Source organism: Monodon monoceros, unplaced genomic scaffold (genome assembly GCF_005190385.1).
Source record: "Monodon monoceros isolate NGI ecotype Baffin Bay Population unplaced genomic scaffold, NGI_Narwhal_1 Super_Scaffold_22, whole genome shotgun sequence".
NCBI classification, from domain to species: Eukaryota; Metazoa; Chordata; class Mammalia; order Artiodactyla; family Monodontidae; genus Monodon; species Monodon monoceros.
The window spans coordinates 94,051,566-94,069,798 of NW_021703779.1; the positions used below are offsets into that span (position 1 = coordinate 94,051,566).

The 18,233-nt window shown below is 36.1% G+C and overlaps 1 protein-coding gene across 1 annotated transcript in view; it reads right to left on the reverse strand.

Annotated features, from left to right (window-relative positions):
• Positions 1-18,233, reverse strand: part of TRPC5 (transient receptor potential cation channel subfamily C member 5) — a 133,514-nt gene that overhangs the window by 3,954 nt on the left and 111,327 nt on the right. The window contains exon 7 of the mRNA XM_029240598.1: positions 82-285. Coding sequence (XP_029096431.1) covers positions 82-285 — 204 coding nt within the window. The remainder of the gene's footprint in view (positions 1-81; positions 286-18,233) is intronic.

Genomic DNA, 18,233 nt, shown 5'->3' on the forward strand with positions numbered 1-18,233 from the left:
TTCAAGATAGGGAATGTTACAAAGGAGGAAAAGGAGAAAACAGTTGTGTTTACAAAGAAACATAATTTTTAAAAGCCTTACTGTGAAGCTTCTCAAGTTGTGCCTTCTCCGTCTACCATCAGGGTCTCTTTGGGGGCAGAAGGTGTTGTTGAACCAGTTACCAAGGTATAGAAATGACTTGGGGCTGGGGATGATGTTGAAAGGAGGTGGCAAGGTGCCGCCTTCATCGAAGTAACTCATCCAGAGCTTCGTCCTTGCAAACTTCCACTCGATATCGGCATGATCCTATGAAAGAGAGAAGTTCAGTGATTTGGGATGGGAAAATGCAAAATGCACCCCTGACTCATCCTCAAAGTTCTACTTGCTTCTACAGAGGGCAATCTGTCAGTAGCTATAAAAATTCAAATTACACTTACCTTACGATGCAGTAATTCTACAATTAGAAATTTATCTTATCCATATACTTGCAAAAAGATGTATGCGCAGGGCTGTTCGCTAGCACTGCAGCTTGTAAGAGCAAAACAACTGGCAACAACCTAAATACCCAACAGTGGGAGACTGCTTAAATAAATGATGTCACATCCACAAAATGGCTTATAATCAAACTATTAAAAAATATAGTAGCTCTATCAACATTTTATATGTAGAAACACATATCATATCTATGCATTCATCCATATATTTATAAGACCTCTAAGTGAAAAAAGCAACATAAAGAGCAATATATATTGTGTAAAATGATACCCTTTATCCAACTGAAAACCCCTTTATATTATTACATGCTTACATGTTCTAGAGAGGTACACACTAAATTGTCATTAGTAGTTATTTTTAAGGAGTAGGATTGGTGTGGAGAGACTTCGTTTTTTTAAAAAATCAACATTGTTGAGGTATGATTTACACAGAGTAAAATTCATCTATTTTAAGTGTTCAATGAGTTTTGATGAGTGTATATACCTGTGTAAGCACCGTCATAATTAAGATACACACACACACACAGGCATACATTTCTAGGAGTTTTAAGACCTGGAAGGACTAATGTAATCACCACCACAATCAGGATACACAACAGTTCCATCAACACCCCAAATTCCATAATGTTGCCCCTTTGTAATCAAACTCTCTCGAATCCCCCCTGGAAACCACTGCTCCATTCTCCATTCCTTTAGTTTACTTTTTCTAAAATGTCATATAAATGGAATCATACAGTAGGTAACCTTCTGGGACTGGCTTATTTCACTCAGCATTAATATCTTCGAGATTCATCTGGTTTTGTATGTATCGATAATCTATTCCCTTTTATCGCTGAGTAGTTTTTTGTTGTGTGGATGTACCACAGTTTGCTTATTCATTCACCCATTAAAGAACATTTGGGTTGTTTCCAGTTTTTAATAATTGTGAATAAAGCTGCTGTGAACATTCATGTACAGGTCTTTCTGTGAACATAAGTTAAATTCCCCTGGCTTAAATATCTAGGAGTGATATTGCTGGATCATGAAGTAAGTGTACATTTAACTTTATAATAAACTGCCAAACTCTTTTCCAGAGTGGCTATACCATCTTTCATTCTCACCACTTGCTCTGTATCCTTCTTAGCATTTGTCAAGTTTTTTAAAGTTTAACTATTCTAACAGATTAAGTAGTGGTATCTCATTATGATTTTAATTTGCATTTCCCAAATTAGAATGAAGTTGAGCATCTTTTCATATGCTTATGTGCTATATAGATATCCTCTGTGGTGAGGTGTCTGTTCAGATCCTTTGCCCATTTTTATTGGGTACTTTGCTTGCTTACAGGTGGATTTAGATAGTTTTAAAATATATTCTGGATACTAGCTCTTTGTCAGGAATGTAAATTGCAAATGTGTTCTCTCAGTTTGCGTGTTATCTTTTCATTTACTTAATGGTGTCTTTCATAGAGCAAAGTGTTTTAATTTCAATGAAGTCAAATTTATCAAATTTTTAATGGATTATGCTTTTGGTATTATGTCTAAGAACTCTTTACCTAACCCGAGGTCATGAAGATTTCTCTTATGTTTTCCTCTTCAAGTTTTATAGTTGTAAGATTTGCATTTAGCTCTATGATCAACTTTGAGCTCATTTTTGCTTAAGGAGTGAAGTTTACATGGAGGATTTTTTGTTTGTTTTGCCTGTGGGTATCCATTTGCCATTTGCTGAAAAGGCTATTGTTCTTCCACTGAGTTGCTTTTGCACCTTTGGCAATCAGTTGGGCTTGCTGGGACTACTGTCCATCCACATTCAAAAGAATGAAGTTGGACTCCTACCTCATACCACATACAAAATTCAACTCAGAATGAATCATAGAACTAAATTTAATAGATAAAAACTATAAAACTTTAAGAAGAAAATTTAGGAGTAAATCCTCATGACCTTGGGTAAAACAATGGTTTCTTAGAGATGACACCAAAAGCCAAGGAACAAAAGGAAAAAAATTGTCAAATTGGACTTGATCAAAGTTAAAAACTTTGTACTTCAAAGGACACCATGAAGAAAATGAAGAGAAAACCCACAGAGTAAGAGAAAGTAATTAAATATCATATGTCTGGTAAGGGACTTGTGCCTTTATAAAAAACAATTATAATTCAACAATAAAAATACAAATAAACCAATTTAAAAATGGACAAAGCACTTGAATAGACATTTCCAGAAAGAAGACATACAAATGGCCAACAAGCACATGAAAATATGCCCAACATCATTGGTCATTAGGTATACTCAAATCAAAACCACAATGAGATACCATTTTATACTTGCTAGGATAGATATAATAATTTTAAAAAGACAAATAATAACCAGTGTAGGTGAGGATCTGTAGATCCACATACTGCTTGTGGGAATGTGAAATGGTGCAGCTACTTTGGAAAACAATATGGCACTTCCTCAAATGGTTAAACATAGAGTTACCATACGACCCAGCAATTTCACTCCTTGCTACATACCCAAGAGAAATGAAAACACATTCTACACAAAGAGTTGTACACAAATGTTCAGCAGCATTATTCGTAATAGCCAAAGAGTAGAAACAATCCAAATATTCATCAACTGATAAAAGGGTAAACAAAATGTGGTACATTATTATTATCCAGTCTTAAAAAGGAATGAAGTATTGATACATACCACAACATGGATGAACCTTGAAAACCTTATGCTGAGTGAAAGCATATTTATTCTGCTGAATCTTCCAATCCATGAACAGAGTATGTCATTTCTTTCATCCATGTTTTGTAGTTTTTACTGTGTAAGTCCTATAATGATTTGTTAAGCTTATACCTAAGTATTACATTTCCTTTGCAACAATTTACAATGGTGCTGTCTTTTAAAATTTCTTTCCAATTGTTTATTGTTAGTCTATGGTTGATTTTTGTGTATTGACCTTGTAGTCTGTGGCCTTGCTAAATTCATTTTTTTATTCTATCAAGTTTTTAATAGATTCTTTAGGGTTTTCTTTATACAGAATCATGAGATAGTTTTATTCTTCCTTTCCAATCTGTATGGCTTTAATGTTTTTCCTTCCCTTGTTGCATTGTCTAGGATCTCCAGTACAATGTGGAATAGAAGTACTGAAAGCAGATATACATTTTTAATTGATCTTAGAAAGCCTTCAGTCTTTCACCATTTAGTCAGCTGTAGGTTCTGTGGTTCAGGTTGTGCAAGTTACATTCTATTCCAAGTTTGCCAAGACATTTTTTAAAAAAAATCATAAATGTATGTTGAAGTTTGTCAGACACTTTTTCTGCATCAATTGATATGATCATAGGGTTTTTCTTCTTTCGACTATTAATATAATGGATTACTTTGCATTCCTGGGATAAATCCCATTTGGTTATGGTGTGTTCTTTTTATACATTGCTGGATTCAATATGCTAATGCTTTGTTGAGGATTTCCATGTCTATGTTCATAAAAGATATTGGTCTATAATTTTTAATTTTCTGTACTGTTTTTTCTGGTTTGGGTATCAATATAATATATATGTAATGTATTTATATATAATTAAAATTAATCTTACCAGTTTCTCTTCACTATATCTTAATGTGGCTCTAGAAAATGTAACATATGTGGCACATATTTGTGACTTGCATAAAATTTTTATTGTACAGAACTGCCCTAGACTAAAGGTGTATTTAGTCCTCCCAAACAAAGCTTAAAAGCAAGCCTCAGTGGGATCAAACTATTTCCAGAATAAAGCTCAAGAATATTTAAAACAATACAAAAATAGCCAGCACCCAATAAGGTAAAATTCACAATGTCTGGTATCCAATAAAAATTTATCACAAATGCCAAGAAGCAGGAAAATATGACACATAATGAGGAGAAAAAAAATCTATCAAACAGAACCAGATACAAATCAGTCATATTCTATATAGCAGCAATAAACAATGAGGAAATATTAATTTAAAATATAAAATCCTTAGGAATAAGTATGACAAAAATATACATGTTTTTTAACACTGAAAACTGTGAAAGATTACTGAGCTAAATTAAAGAAGACTTAAATAAATATAGAGATACGGCATATGCATGAATTGGAAGACTAAATATAGTTAGGATGGCAATTCTTTCCAAATTGATTTAGAGATTCAATACAATTTCAGTCAAATCTCAGTTGGCATTTTTGAAGAAATTGACAAGCTGCTTCTCAAATTTATATATAAATACAAAAGATGTAAAGTAGTTAATTTTGAAAAGGAACAAATTGGCATTGAAGATCAATGGAACGAAACAAGACAGTCCAGAATTAAATGCGTGCATATGCATATATGCAATTGACTTTCAAGAAAGGTGTCAAGGCAATTCAACTTGGAAAGGATAATCTTTTCTTTTCGACAAATTGTCTTGGAATAGTTGGACTTCCACAAGAAGAAAAGAAAAAGAACCTTGATCCTTACTTCACACAAATACAAAAGTTAACTCAAAATGAGTCATGACTTAAATATGGAGAGCTAAATCTATAAATATTTTGCTAATAAACAATTTACTATGGTTTTCTTTCTGCTTGCTTTGAATTTAGTTTGCTGTTCTTTTTCTAGTTTCATAAAGGTGGAAATTTAAGTTATTGATTTGAAATCTTATTTCCTTTTTAACATAAGATTTACAATTATAAATGTTTCTGAGGAAGCTTGGCATATACTGTACTCTCCCTTTCATTCATCTCAAAGTATTTTCTAACTTCCTTTGTGATTTCTTCTTTGAACTAGTGGTTATTTTGCAGTGTCTTCTCTACTATCCATTTATGTGTGAATTTCTGAAATTTTATTTTGTTTTTGATATCTAATTTAATTTCATTATATTCCCAAGTATGTTTGCAGAACATACTTTTTATTATTTCAATCCTTTAAAAAATTTAGGGAGGTTTATTTTATGAGCTAACATATAATCTATCCTGGAGAATATTCCATGTGCAGTTCAGAAGAACATATATTCTGCTGTTGTTGTATGGCATGTTCTATAAATAGATGTCCATTAGGTCTAGTTGGCTTATAGTGTTGTCCAAGTATTCTATTTCCTTTTTGGTCATTTATCTAGCTCTGTCCGTTACTGAAAGTGGGGTAATAAATTCTTCAACTGTTATTGTTAAATTTCTATTTCTCCCTTCAGTTCTATCAGTTTTTGCTTCATGTATTTTTCAGCTCTGTAGATAGGTGGAAATGTGTTAATAATTGTTAAATATTCATGATAGATTCACCTTTTTATAGTTATAAAATGTCCTTTGTTTTCTCTAGTAACAAATTTTGTCTTAAATTCTATTTTGTCTGATAATTATTATAGCCACTTAGCTCTCTTTTGGTTACTGTTTGCATCGTATATCTTTTCCCACTCTTACTTACATTCTATTTGTATCTTTGAATCTAAAATGTGTCTCTTGTAGACAGCATACAGTTAGAACATGTGTGTCTCTTATACAGAGTCTGGCAATCTCTGCCTTTTAACTGGTTTGCTTAATCTAGTTACATTTAAAGTAATTACTGATAAAGTAGGATTTACATCTGCCATTTTGCCATTTTCTATATGTTGCATGTCTTTTTTGTTCCTCTATTCCTCCATTATTGATTTCTTTTGTGTTAAATAGATATTTTCTAATATACCTTTTAATTCTCTTGTTTAATTTACTATATTAAAAAATTATTTTCTTAGTGCTTGGCCCAGGGATTACAATTGACATCTTAAAATACAGTCTACTTTGGATTAATACCAACCTGATTCCAATCATATGTAAAAACTTTGCAACCATATAGCTCCATTCCTTCCCTCCTCCTTTGTGCTATTACTGATATACAAACTGTTCCTTTATATTTTATACATTATAACCCCATCAAAACACTCGTATAATTATTGAATTATGCAGTTATCTTTCAAGTTAGAGAGAAAAAAACGTTCCCCCCAAATAAGATTTGTGTTGTCTTTTATATTTATCTATGCAATTACCTTTTCTGGTGCTTTCTTTCTTTCTTTCTTTCTTTCTTTCTTTCTTTCTTTCTTTCTTTCTTTCTTTCTTCCTACTCTCTAGTGTTCTTTCATTTCAAGCCTGACGACTCTTTTTAGCATTTCTTGTAGGACTGGTCTTCTGGCCATTAATTCTGTCAGTCTTTGTGTACTTGACAATGTCTATTTTTCCCTCATTTAAGGATATTTTTGCTGGATATAGAATTCTTGGTTGTCAGTCTTTTGCTTTAAACATTTTGTATATGTCATCACACTGACTTCTAGTGCCCATTGTTTCTGATGGGAAATCAGTTATCTTTTAATTTTCCTGCTTTCAAGATTTTTTCTTTGTCTTTGAGAGGTTGACTAAGAAGTGAATTTTTTTGTGTTTATCCTACTAGGAAATATTTGAGCTCTTGGATGTGTAGACTATTTTTGAGAAGTTTTTACTCATTATTTCTTCAAATATCCTTTCTGTTCTTTTTTTCTCTTTTCTACTTCTGAGACTCCCATTATGTGTATGTTGGCCATTTAATGGTGTCTCACAGGTCTCTTAAGCTCTGTTCATTTTTATTCATCCTGTTTTTCTTTCTGATCCTCAGTCTAGACAATGGTAATTGAATTATCTTCAAGTTTGCTAATCCTTTCTGCCAGCTCAAATCTGCTGTTAGGCCCTTCTAGTGAATTTTTCATTCTGTTATAGCACTTTTCAAATCCAGAAATTCAATTTGATTCTCTTTTTAAATAATTTCTGTCACTTTATTAATATTCTCTATTTGGTGAGACATCATTCTCATACTTTCCTTTAATTCTTTAGATGTTTTCCTTTAGTTATTTGAAGATATTTAAAATAGCTGGTTCAGTCTTTACCAAAGCCAACATCTGGGCTTCCTCAAGGACTGTTTCTATGACATCTTTTTTCCTGTGTACAGACCATACTTTGTGTGTGTGTATGTTTTGTAGTTTTTTGCTGAAACTAGACATTTTAAACAATTTAATATGATTACTCTGGAAATCTGATCCCCTTCTTCTAGAGTTCGGTTTTTAGTGTTTGTTTAGTGACTATCCTTGACTGATTTTGTAAAATCTGTATTCTTTGTTATGTGCAGCCATTGAAGTCTCTGTTAGCCTCGTAGTCAGATAATGATTGCACAGGGATTTCATTAAATGCCTTGAATCAGTAAGTCTCTCACTCTTTGCTAGTGGCTCTGTGTGTGCATAGTGACACATCTTCAATGTTCTTGCAGTTTATCATCTGTAAATGACACATTTGAAAAGACAAGGGAAATTTAAATATGGACTCCAAATTATAATTATAGTGTATCAATGTTAAATTTCTTGAGTGAGCTATGGTACTGTGATAATGTAGTTGAATATATACGACAATATTTGTGTGAAATGTGTGATATTGGTAATTTACTTTCAAAAGTTCTAAAAATAAGTTCTTGGGCCCCATCATATGTATACAGCAGCAAGAGCTTTGTTTCAGAGGCCACATTAACTTGTGACTTATATCCACAAACTTTTAACTTAAAACAATGCCAAATAAGAGGGTTAGACAATATAGTCTCCACTGTCAAAAGTGCACAGTGTAAGGGAGAAAAAAATATTTCTTTACTAGCACATGAGATCTTAAAAAGGAGAGCTATGCCTTACAGTATTTGTCTTGGGGTGGTTTTTGAGTGAACATTCAGTCAGTGAAACCTAGAATTTGCTCCTTGGCCTTTCAGATATTCTATGAAGGCTTTCACTTTGCTCTCCAATGTAGCAGTGCTTAGCTGTGATATTAAAGGATTAGCAGATCATGTTCAAAAACAGCACCACACAGAAGAGGGATTTTTAAACCTGGTTCTATGGATGAAGTTAACGAAGTCAATAAATCTATTAAAATTGTATGTGAAATATTGGGTGTTTTGCATTTTTCTGGGCTTTCATCATATTCTCAAAGGAATCTGCCCTCCCCCAAATGGTTAAGAACCACTGAAGTAGAGGATTCTGTTGATTTCTGAGATGCCCATTGCCTGTATCTGAACAGCCGCTAGCCAGCTCTTATCAGGGATACCTCTATGTTCTCTAGGAGGGACTAAATGGCTTTGGGTTAAGTGAGTAACAAGTTCAAAAGGAAAACGAAGCTCTAGGTTGAATTTAAGGTACTTATTAGACTCAATGCTAGATTTTGTTATTTCATGAGTTAATAAAGAAGCACATATATTACCATTTTTTGAGATGTTGAAACATCTTTTATTAAGGCATTGTAAAATTATAAATTCCTCCCAAAGTTACTTGAGAATTGGAAGAGTTGCTGCAATGATTAGAGTAATAAATTTTATATGCACACATAACTATACTTTAAATATATAAAATGAACATATAACAAAGAGCACTAACACTCATCCTCTCTTTTGCATTCCTATTAGTTAAATAATTTCAAGTAGTTCAAAGATAAATTGGGCTACGTGAAAACAAAATATATGGAATTACCATAGAAAGAAATTATATTACAATACAGTTATCAAAAATATTTTTAAAACATGGTAATATTTATTACAATACAGTTAAAACATGGTAATATTTATTACAATACAGTTATCAAAAATATTTGTGCATTAGATCTCTAGGACTTACTACTAGTTGCAAGTTTGTACCCTTAAACAGCATGAATTGTATACTTTTAAAAATGAATTTTATGGTATCTGGATTATATCTCAATAAAGCTGTTACCATAAAATAAACTCTCAGAAGAATACATAGGAATAATTTTCATGACCTTATGTTAGGCAGTGGTTTCTTAGATACCACAGATAACAATGTTGCTGTCCTCATCTTTTAAAGCATACAATTCAGTAGTTTTGAATACATTTACAGAGTTGAGAAACCATCACCTCTGTCTATTCTAGAACATTTTCATCACTCCTAAAAGACCCTGTATCCATTAGCAGTCAATTCCCAGCACTCCCTTCCCTCTCCAGAGCCCCTATCAACCACTAATCTACTTTTGTTTCTATGGATTTGTCTATTTTGAACATTTCATATAAATGAATTATATAATATTTGTCCTTTGTGTGTGGATTCTTTCTCTTAGCATGTTTTCAAGGTTCATCCATGTTGTAGCATCTGTCAATACTTCATTCTTTCCTATGGTTGAATAATACTATATTTCATTGTATGGATATACTACATCTTTTTAATCTATTCATCAGTTGATGGTCATTTGGGTTGTTTCCACTTTGCTATTATGAATAATGCTGCTATGAATATTTGTGTGCAAGTTTTTGTGTGGATATATATTTTTAATTCTCTTGGGGACATACCTAGGAGTGGAATTGCTCAGTTATATACTAACCCTACTTTAAACTTTATGAGGAATTGTCACACTATTTTTTAAAGTGGCTGCACCATTTTACATTCCCACCAGCAATGTATAAGAGTTCCGACTTTTCCACATCCTCACCAAAACTCATCACAGTTCATGTTTTTTTTTGTAGTCATGCAAGTGGGTATGACGTTGTATCTCATTCTGGTTTTGATTTACATTTCCTTAATGCTGAATGACATTGAGCATGTTATCATGTGCTCATCAGCCATTTGTGTATCTTATTTGGAGAAATGTTGATTCATATATTTTGCCCATTTAAGAATTAAGGGTGGGGGGCCTCCCTGGTGATGCAGTGGTTAAAAATCCTCCTGCCAATGCGGGGGACACGGGTTCGATCCCTGGCCCAGGAAGACTCCACATGCCATGGAGCAACTAAGCCCATGTGCCACAACTACTGAGCCTGCGCTCTAGAGCCTGCGAGCCACAACTACTGAAGCCCGGGCGCCTAGAGCCCGCGCTCCACAACAAGAGAAGCCACGACAATGAGAAGCCTGTGCACCGCAACGAAGAGTAGCCCCTGCTCACCGCAACTAGAGAAAGCCCGCACGCAGCAATGAAGACCCAACACAGCCAAAAATAAAAACAAACAAATAAATAAATTTATTTAAAAAAAAACTAAGGGTGAGGCTTGGCATTAGAAACAGGCTGATGTTGGAGTTTTGAGATAATTTATACTGGGATGGCAGGAGTGATGACAGTTTTAACAACCTCACCTCTCCATTCTCCAGCTATTGTCAAAGATAAAAAAAGAAAGAAAGAAAGAAAAAAATCACTCAGAGAGAATTCTGTGAAAGTAAAGCAAAAAGGTAGGGCTAAAAGAAATACTGAACTCACTTTATTTCATCCAGATGACAAACTCATAAGAAGCCTGCATGCTCTAGCTACCATCTATCTATCTATCTATCTATCTATCTATCTATCTATCTATCTATCTATCTACCTATCTTCTATCTTTTAATTTGTCCATCCTAGTGTTAGAATTTACAAGTGAAATCATCATAGGAATAAGTATTGATATACTTATTGAATTGAAAAATGAAGTCATCCTTTTCTTAAAAATAAATTTATTTAATTTATTTTTGGCTGCATTGGGTCTTTGTTGCTGCACATGGGCTTTCTCTAGTTGCGGCGAGCGGGGGCTACTCTTCGTTGTGGTGCGGGGGCTTCTCATTGCAGTGGCTTCTCTTGTTGCGGAGCACAGGCTCTAGGCACGTGGGCTTCAGTAGTTGTGGCTCACGGGCTCTAGAGCGCAGGCTCAGTAGTTGTGGCGCACGGGCTTAGTTGCTCCGTGACATGTGGGATCTTCCTGGACCAGGGCTCGAACCCGTGTCCCCTGCATTGGCAGGTGGATTCTTAACCACTGAGCCACCAGGGAAGCCCAAGTCATCCTTTTTGAGACAAAAGAAATATGGTTTAGCCAGTTGATTTGGAAATGATGACTGGCTTTGCTAGTTAGGCTATATGACAGATATTTTTTATCAATTGCTAAATCTGAAGCTCCAAAATTTTGGTAAAATTATATTTAAAATGTGATAAGAAAAAAGCATTTCATAAAGAACGTTCTGTTGGTTAAGCTGTATTAAAATTAATAAAATTTCTATTTTTCATTCCATGAACTTTGTTTAGTATGTTGGGTTAAACAAAGTGCCTCTAGGTAAAACAGTAACTGGTACATTTAATAATTATTTGGCAAGTCTTAGTAAAGACTTTTTGGTTTTGTCCCCAAATTTAGCACCTTAAAACAATAAATATTTATTATCTTACAGTTTCTGTGGGTCAGGAATCTGGGTGTAGCAAGTTGTGTGCCTCTGGCTCAAGATCTCTTACAATGGTATAATCCAGTTGTTGGCCAGAGGTGGGGTCTCATCAGAAGCGTGAACTGAGGGAGTATTCTGTTCCAAGCTCACTCGTATTGTTGTATGGTTGTTGACAGGATTCAGTTCCTTGTGGGCTGTTGGACTGAGGACCATAGTCCATTGCTGGCATATTGGCCAGAGACCTCTCTCAGTTCTTTCTGGAGAGGGCCTCTCCATCAGCCAGCTCATAAAATGGCAGCAGGCTTCCCTCCGAGGATGTGAGAGAGAAAAGCCATTGTTATAACCTAATCTCTCAAGTGACATCACTTTTGCCATAATCCATTTGTTAGGCGTCCATAGGTCTAGCCCACACTCAAGGGGAGAATACTGCATAGGATTCAAATATCAGGAAGTGGGTATCATTGGGGGCCATCTCAGAAGCTTCCTACCACAGTATTACTTTCCAGAAATTGAGAAACTGAATGACTGTAATCTTGGGTAAAAACCCTTTTCTAAGTCATGTGGTTTCTAATTACTTGCCTTCAATAAAGTTTAAAGAGAACCGAAGCAAGTTTTCAGATGATTGTTAAAAATATTGTTATTTTTAATGAGGTTGAACCAATCTTTATTTTTAATTAATTAATTAATTTGGCTCTGCTGGGTCTTAGTTGTGGCACAGGATCTTCATTGCCACGTGTGGGATCTTCCTTGTGGCATGCGGGATCTTTAGTTGCAGTAGGCAAATGCTTAGTCGCGGCATGCGGGATCTAGTTCCCTGACCACGGATGGAACCCAGGCCCCCTGCATTGGGAGTGCGGGGTCTTAACTACTGGACCACCAGGGAAGTCCCTAAAAATATTATTTTTTTATTTTAAGATTTTTTGGCTGCACCATGTGGCTTGTGGGATCTTAATTCCCCTACCAGGGATTGAACCTGGGCCCTCAGTAGTGAAAGTGCAGAGTCCTAACCACTGGACCTCACAGGGAATTCCCTAAAAATATTATGAAAAATCATTGTATAACTTTTTGACATTAACTGAGAGTTCAAGGAAATTGAGTGACAATGGCATAATAAAACTCTATTCATTCACATATGCTTATTGATATGAAAAAGTTTTCTTAGTGCTTTTATAAAAATGGAAACTAAATATATAATTGATGCTGAATCTTGTTCCTGAATATTACTCAATATTCTGTGGCTATAATAACTAGCTGGAAGAAAAGCCCCACTAACATCTTTAAGAAATGCATTCATTTCCAGTAAAAATGTATTTTTATGCCTAATTGTTATTTATCAAAATTTGTATTATATTTGTGTTCTTTTGAGCAGTTTTGTACTGCTAATAATTGAATAATAACGATATTCAGAAGAAATGTTTCAACATTTATTACCTTCTGGCCACAGAAAATAAAAAATTAAAATTCAATTTATACTTTTGTTATGAAGAAATATAAGGTAATCAATAATTTATAAAGACTTTAAAACACAAAAAATTTATAACGTTAGGGTAAAATCCTGTAGGGATGTGGAATGCAAATAAGAATTCAAGGAGAGCAAGGAATGGTGTAAACTCTCTGCCCTTAAAGAAAGAAGAGTTTAGCCATTTATTTTTTAAATACATGGTTATGAGTAGCAAACCACTATGGTATTCAGATTCCATTGGATACGTTTAAATGAGTAATTGGATAGTTTTATTTTAAATGCCAATATTTACCATATTCCAGAAATTACATCCTTTGCAACTGTTTAAACTTATGATGAATAATCTAGATGTCAACCTAAGAATATATAAGATACATAGCTTTTTTTTCTCTACAAATTGATTAGAGGGTGTGCCTGCAAAAGGTCTGAATGCCCTTGATAAGACCTTGAACTAAGACACACTTATGGCTCTAGTAAATATCACTGCCCTAAAATCCTGCCTTGGGAGACAATGTTGTTGTAGGCAACTTGTAATGCAGAGGAAGATAGGAGGCAAGGGCAATATGAAATAGTGAGATGCAGCCTGCCATTGTGGAAAGAGCAGGGGTTTTGGAGTCAAAACAGGGTTTGAAGTACTGCTCTGCTACTTATCAGCTGTGTGTCCTCAGAGCAGTCAATCAAAATCTGAGTCATGGTTTTCTCAGCTGTTAAAGGAAAATCTCTATCACACTGATTTGTTGTAGAAGTCAATGTAAAATGCCTGGGCTACTGCCTGGTACATAGTAAGAGCTATATAGCTGTTGATCCCTTCTCCTACATTTCTGAGCCTATAATACCAGAAACGAACTTTGAATTTTCATTCTACCCGTTGATGGCCCAGAGTAGCCAGTCTTTCATCTGTGGAATGTTTCTCTAGCTCTTGAAATAAAGCTGGTATTTGATAAGTATTTCTTAAAATGAAGTGAGTCACATTTTTAAACACAGGGTCTTTAGATTCTTGTCATCTCTAGACAAGTTCAAAAGGGAGAATGATGATATAGCTCCTATGCGTATTCAGCTATTTTCTAATAAATTGGGCTGGATATCCTGGTATCTGGAAATGGTCTCACTGCTTTTAATTTTTTAAAATCCCTGTGTGAGTTAGCTTTTTGTTTGTTTGTATGTGTTTTAAACAATAAGCAGTTAGGTCCTTTAAAAAATAGTTTTCTAACTGATTTTGACAAAGAATAGAAACATGCAATGGGCCAAGTTGTAAACCATAGTTGTTTTTTTTTTTTGTTTTCTTTTTTAGCTTAAGAGGCTTTCTGGTGCCCACTCATTGCACTTACTCAAATCAGGTGAGGATATGATTTTGGCTAAACATTTTTAAAAAAAAAAGAGCTCAAGAACCCCAGGTGATACCATTCTATTCCCCTTGTGCTCAGGTGACCTCAGATTGGGATTTACTATGTAAATAATTAGCAGAGAAGTTATTGCAAATTATCCTCTCAACAGTCTTTTCCCACTCATTTATCATGTATCAATTCATTGTCTACCTATCCATTCATTTTTAATATTTAAAAAATTTTTACTTTTATTGAAGTATAATTGATTTACAATATTGTGCTCATTTCAGGTGTACAGCAAAGTGATTTGGTTATACATATATATATGTATATGTCTATATTATTTTATTGATTCTTTTCCATTATAGTTTATTACAAGATATTGAATATAGCTCCCTGTGTTACACAGTAGACCCTTCTTGTTCCTCTATTTTATATATAGTAGTGTGCCTCTGTTAATCCCACATTCCCCACATACCCCTCTTCTCCCTTCCCCTTTGGTAACTGTAAGTTTGTTTTCTATGTCCATGAGTCTGTTTCTGTTTTGTGAATAAGTTAATTTGTACTATTTTTAGATTCCACATATAAGTGATATATAATATTTGTCTTTCTCTGTCTGAATTACTTCACTTAGTATGATTATCTCTAGGTCCATTCGTGTTGCTGCCAATGGCATTATTTCATTCTTTTTTATGGCTGAGTAATATTCCACTGTTTATATACACCACGCCTTCTTTTACCACTCATCCGTTGATAGACATTTAGGTTGCTTCCATGTCTTGGCTATTGTAAAGAGTGCTGCTATGAACATTAGGGTGCATGTATCTTTTCAAATTAGAGCTTTTGTCTTTTCTGGATATATACCCAGGAGTGGGATTGCTGGATCATATAGTAACTCTACTTTTCGTTTTTTAAGGAGCTTCCATACTGTTCTCCATAGTAGCTTCACCAATTTACATTCCCACCATTCATTTTTTAAAATTATTTTATTTTTGGCTGTGTTGTGTCTTCGTTGCTGCACGCGGGCTTTCTCTAGTTGCGGCGAGCAGGGGCTACTCTTCATTGCGGTGCGTGGGCTTCTCATTGCAGTGGCTTCTCTTGTTGTGGAGCACGGGATCTAGGTGTGCGAGCTTCAGTAGATGTGGTGCATGGGCTCAGTAGTTGTGGCTCATGGGCTCTAGAGTGCAGGCTCGGTAGTTGTGGCGCACGGGCTTAGTTGCTCTGCGGCATGTGGGATCTTCCTGGCCCAGGGCTCGAACCTGTGTCCCCTGCATTGGCAGGCAGATTCTTAACCACTGCACCACCAGGGAAGCCCTCACCATTCATTTTTTGATTCTTGTGTTGAACAACTACTATGTTGCAGGTACTCTGCTAGATGCTGGGTATAGCAAAATGACTGTCCTCTAATGGTGGTGGGAATACCACACAGAGCACAATTCGAATACAGAGGTAGCACCTGAATCCTGAAGACTGGGAAATAACAGACCACCTGGCAGGACTGGTTAAACAGTGTGAGCTGTAAAGTGATGAATAAGATACTTATTCATTCAGACGTTCTTTCATTCAAACAGTATATATTGACTGCCTGCTAGGTGAGAGGTGTTGGGATTTTAGCAGTGCATAATATGGACAACATTATAATTTGGAATGTGGAAATCTGTTTTCTTTTCAACCCTTGATCTACTTTGAATCGTAAGATTACAGATGTGGTTTTTGTAGTCATAGTTGTCTAAAACTTCACTAAATGTATGATGCCCAAGAGATTTTCATTCATCCATATGGAGCTAGCCTTTCACCTTATATGTTAGACAAATCCGACATTGACTTTTTAAAATGTTCACTGTTTGGTGATGATGCCCTTTCCCACACTCTGCCCTACCCTCTATACCCAGCTATGACTTTTGAACATTCTCCAAGATCATCAGCCCCTGCCTGGGTGCTTTTGTATAAGACATAACCTACACAATCATAGCCTGTGGTTCTTCCTCTTCCAAGTTTCCAACATTTTCAGGACTTTCGTGCTACCATAATGTGATCTTAATGACACATAGCCTTACATATATGTTCTAATCATGTGTGTGTCCTGCATTGCCTTTGATAACGTCAGCTCCTGTAGAGCAGGCGAGAGCTTCTATTTAGCTCCTTTTGCAGTGCCAGTGTAATGTACTGTGACTGTAGATCATACCCTCAAATGTTGTTGACTTGCTCAGATCCTGAACACATGGCCACAGCTAGGTCAAGTGAACATGTCTGTTCAATTTCACATTCCTCAGCAAATCCGAGCTCAAGGTTATTTTTCTTGCAATCAAACTACAAGGCCAATTTCCTACGAGCTTTTGATAAATTCTTATGCACTCTCTCAGATCTCCTGCCAGCAACCATCTTGCTCTAGCAAATTGGAAAGCTTTAAAACATAATGCAAAGGAAGAGTGACAGGCACAGACACAGCAGAGCAGAGCCTTTAAGGAGGAAAGCTACTTCCAGGAGTCTTGGGCCCACTGGCAGGCTGGTTGGAGGTGTATATTGAGGAGGGGGATATTTTGGCATCCTTCCCATTAACTAGTACCTGCTTAGTTCATCTGGGCATAAGACTAACTCTGTTTCCCTATGATGGGAAAGCAGTACGAATTGCCATGACATACACACTCCATGTTGAGGTGAGACAATACATTTTCCCTGGCATCTCAACAGAAGTCTACCTCACTTTGGACTTCTTTCTTCTGTTGGAATTCAGGGCATGCTTCTCAAATGTTGGTGTGCATCAGAATCATATGGGGCATTTGTTAAAAATGCAGATTTCTGGACCTCCCTAGACATATATTGTATTGTGGTTTTGCCTCAGGGCAATTTTAAAAAGATGTAAGCATTTAAAATATATCATCGTTTTTGTAACTCCATTTTTGTTTTCATTCATTTAAACATTAGAAAGGGATCTTCAAAATATTGAAGTGGTCCAGACCTCCCACAACCTCTTGGAGGCCCTGCAGTAGAGAAAGTGCCCTCAGCGAGAATTACCATCCCCCGCCATGCTCTCGCCTCCAACTTAGTGCGCATGTGCAGTGGTCTAGCGCAGAGCCAGTTGCTAAATAGTCAGCAACCTGCCTCTCTGCCCCAAGGCTGCTAGGTGGTTAGAATTTCCTGTTTTAATCATTCTGGGGCCTCCTGGGAATTACTTTGATATTGGTTTATCTCGTTTAGAGCCCTGTGGTAAGTTCAATCCAAGCACACAAACTGAGCTGCAAAACATAAAGGTCAAAAAGAGAGCCCTCCCTCCAGCTTCAGCTCCCTGCCCACCCATTGCCCCCAACACTTCCTGTACCCTAGTACTGATGGCCCCCAATAGCCCCAGACTGCAAGAGACCCCTCAGTGGGTGTTACAAACAGGTCCTCCTTCCTACTGACAACTTGCAGTTGTCCTTTGAGCAGCCATTATGTCTGCCTCCTGCCCCACCCCGAGGAATAAAACGGCCACTAATCCCTCCCCCAATTATGTTGCCAGGTGGTTGAAACTGCCGCTCTGATCTCTCAAGGACTTGGTGTTACTTTTTTACTGGTTACAAAGTTTCCAGACCCTGTAACAACCTCAGCTCCAGTGCACAAATTCGGGTGCTAAACCTCAGGGCAAAGCTCGGAACCCACACACTAGCTCCACCCAGCTCTCCCATCCTCAGGGTCCCAACTCCCCTCACATTTCATTACTGATACCAATCAGTCCCCCCGTCTCCTTGCTTCATGAGCAATCCCAGCTGTTTGCAGACAGAGACCAGAGAGCAGGGAAGGTGCGACAAAAGAGGTTGTATTTGAGCTGGGCCTGGAGAGAGTGGCAGGATTTCTCCAGGCAGAGATGGAGGGAGAAAAACTTTCCCCCAAGA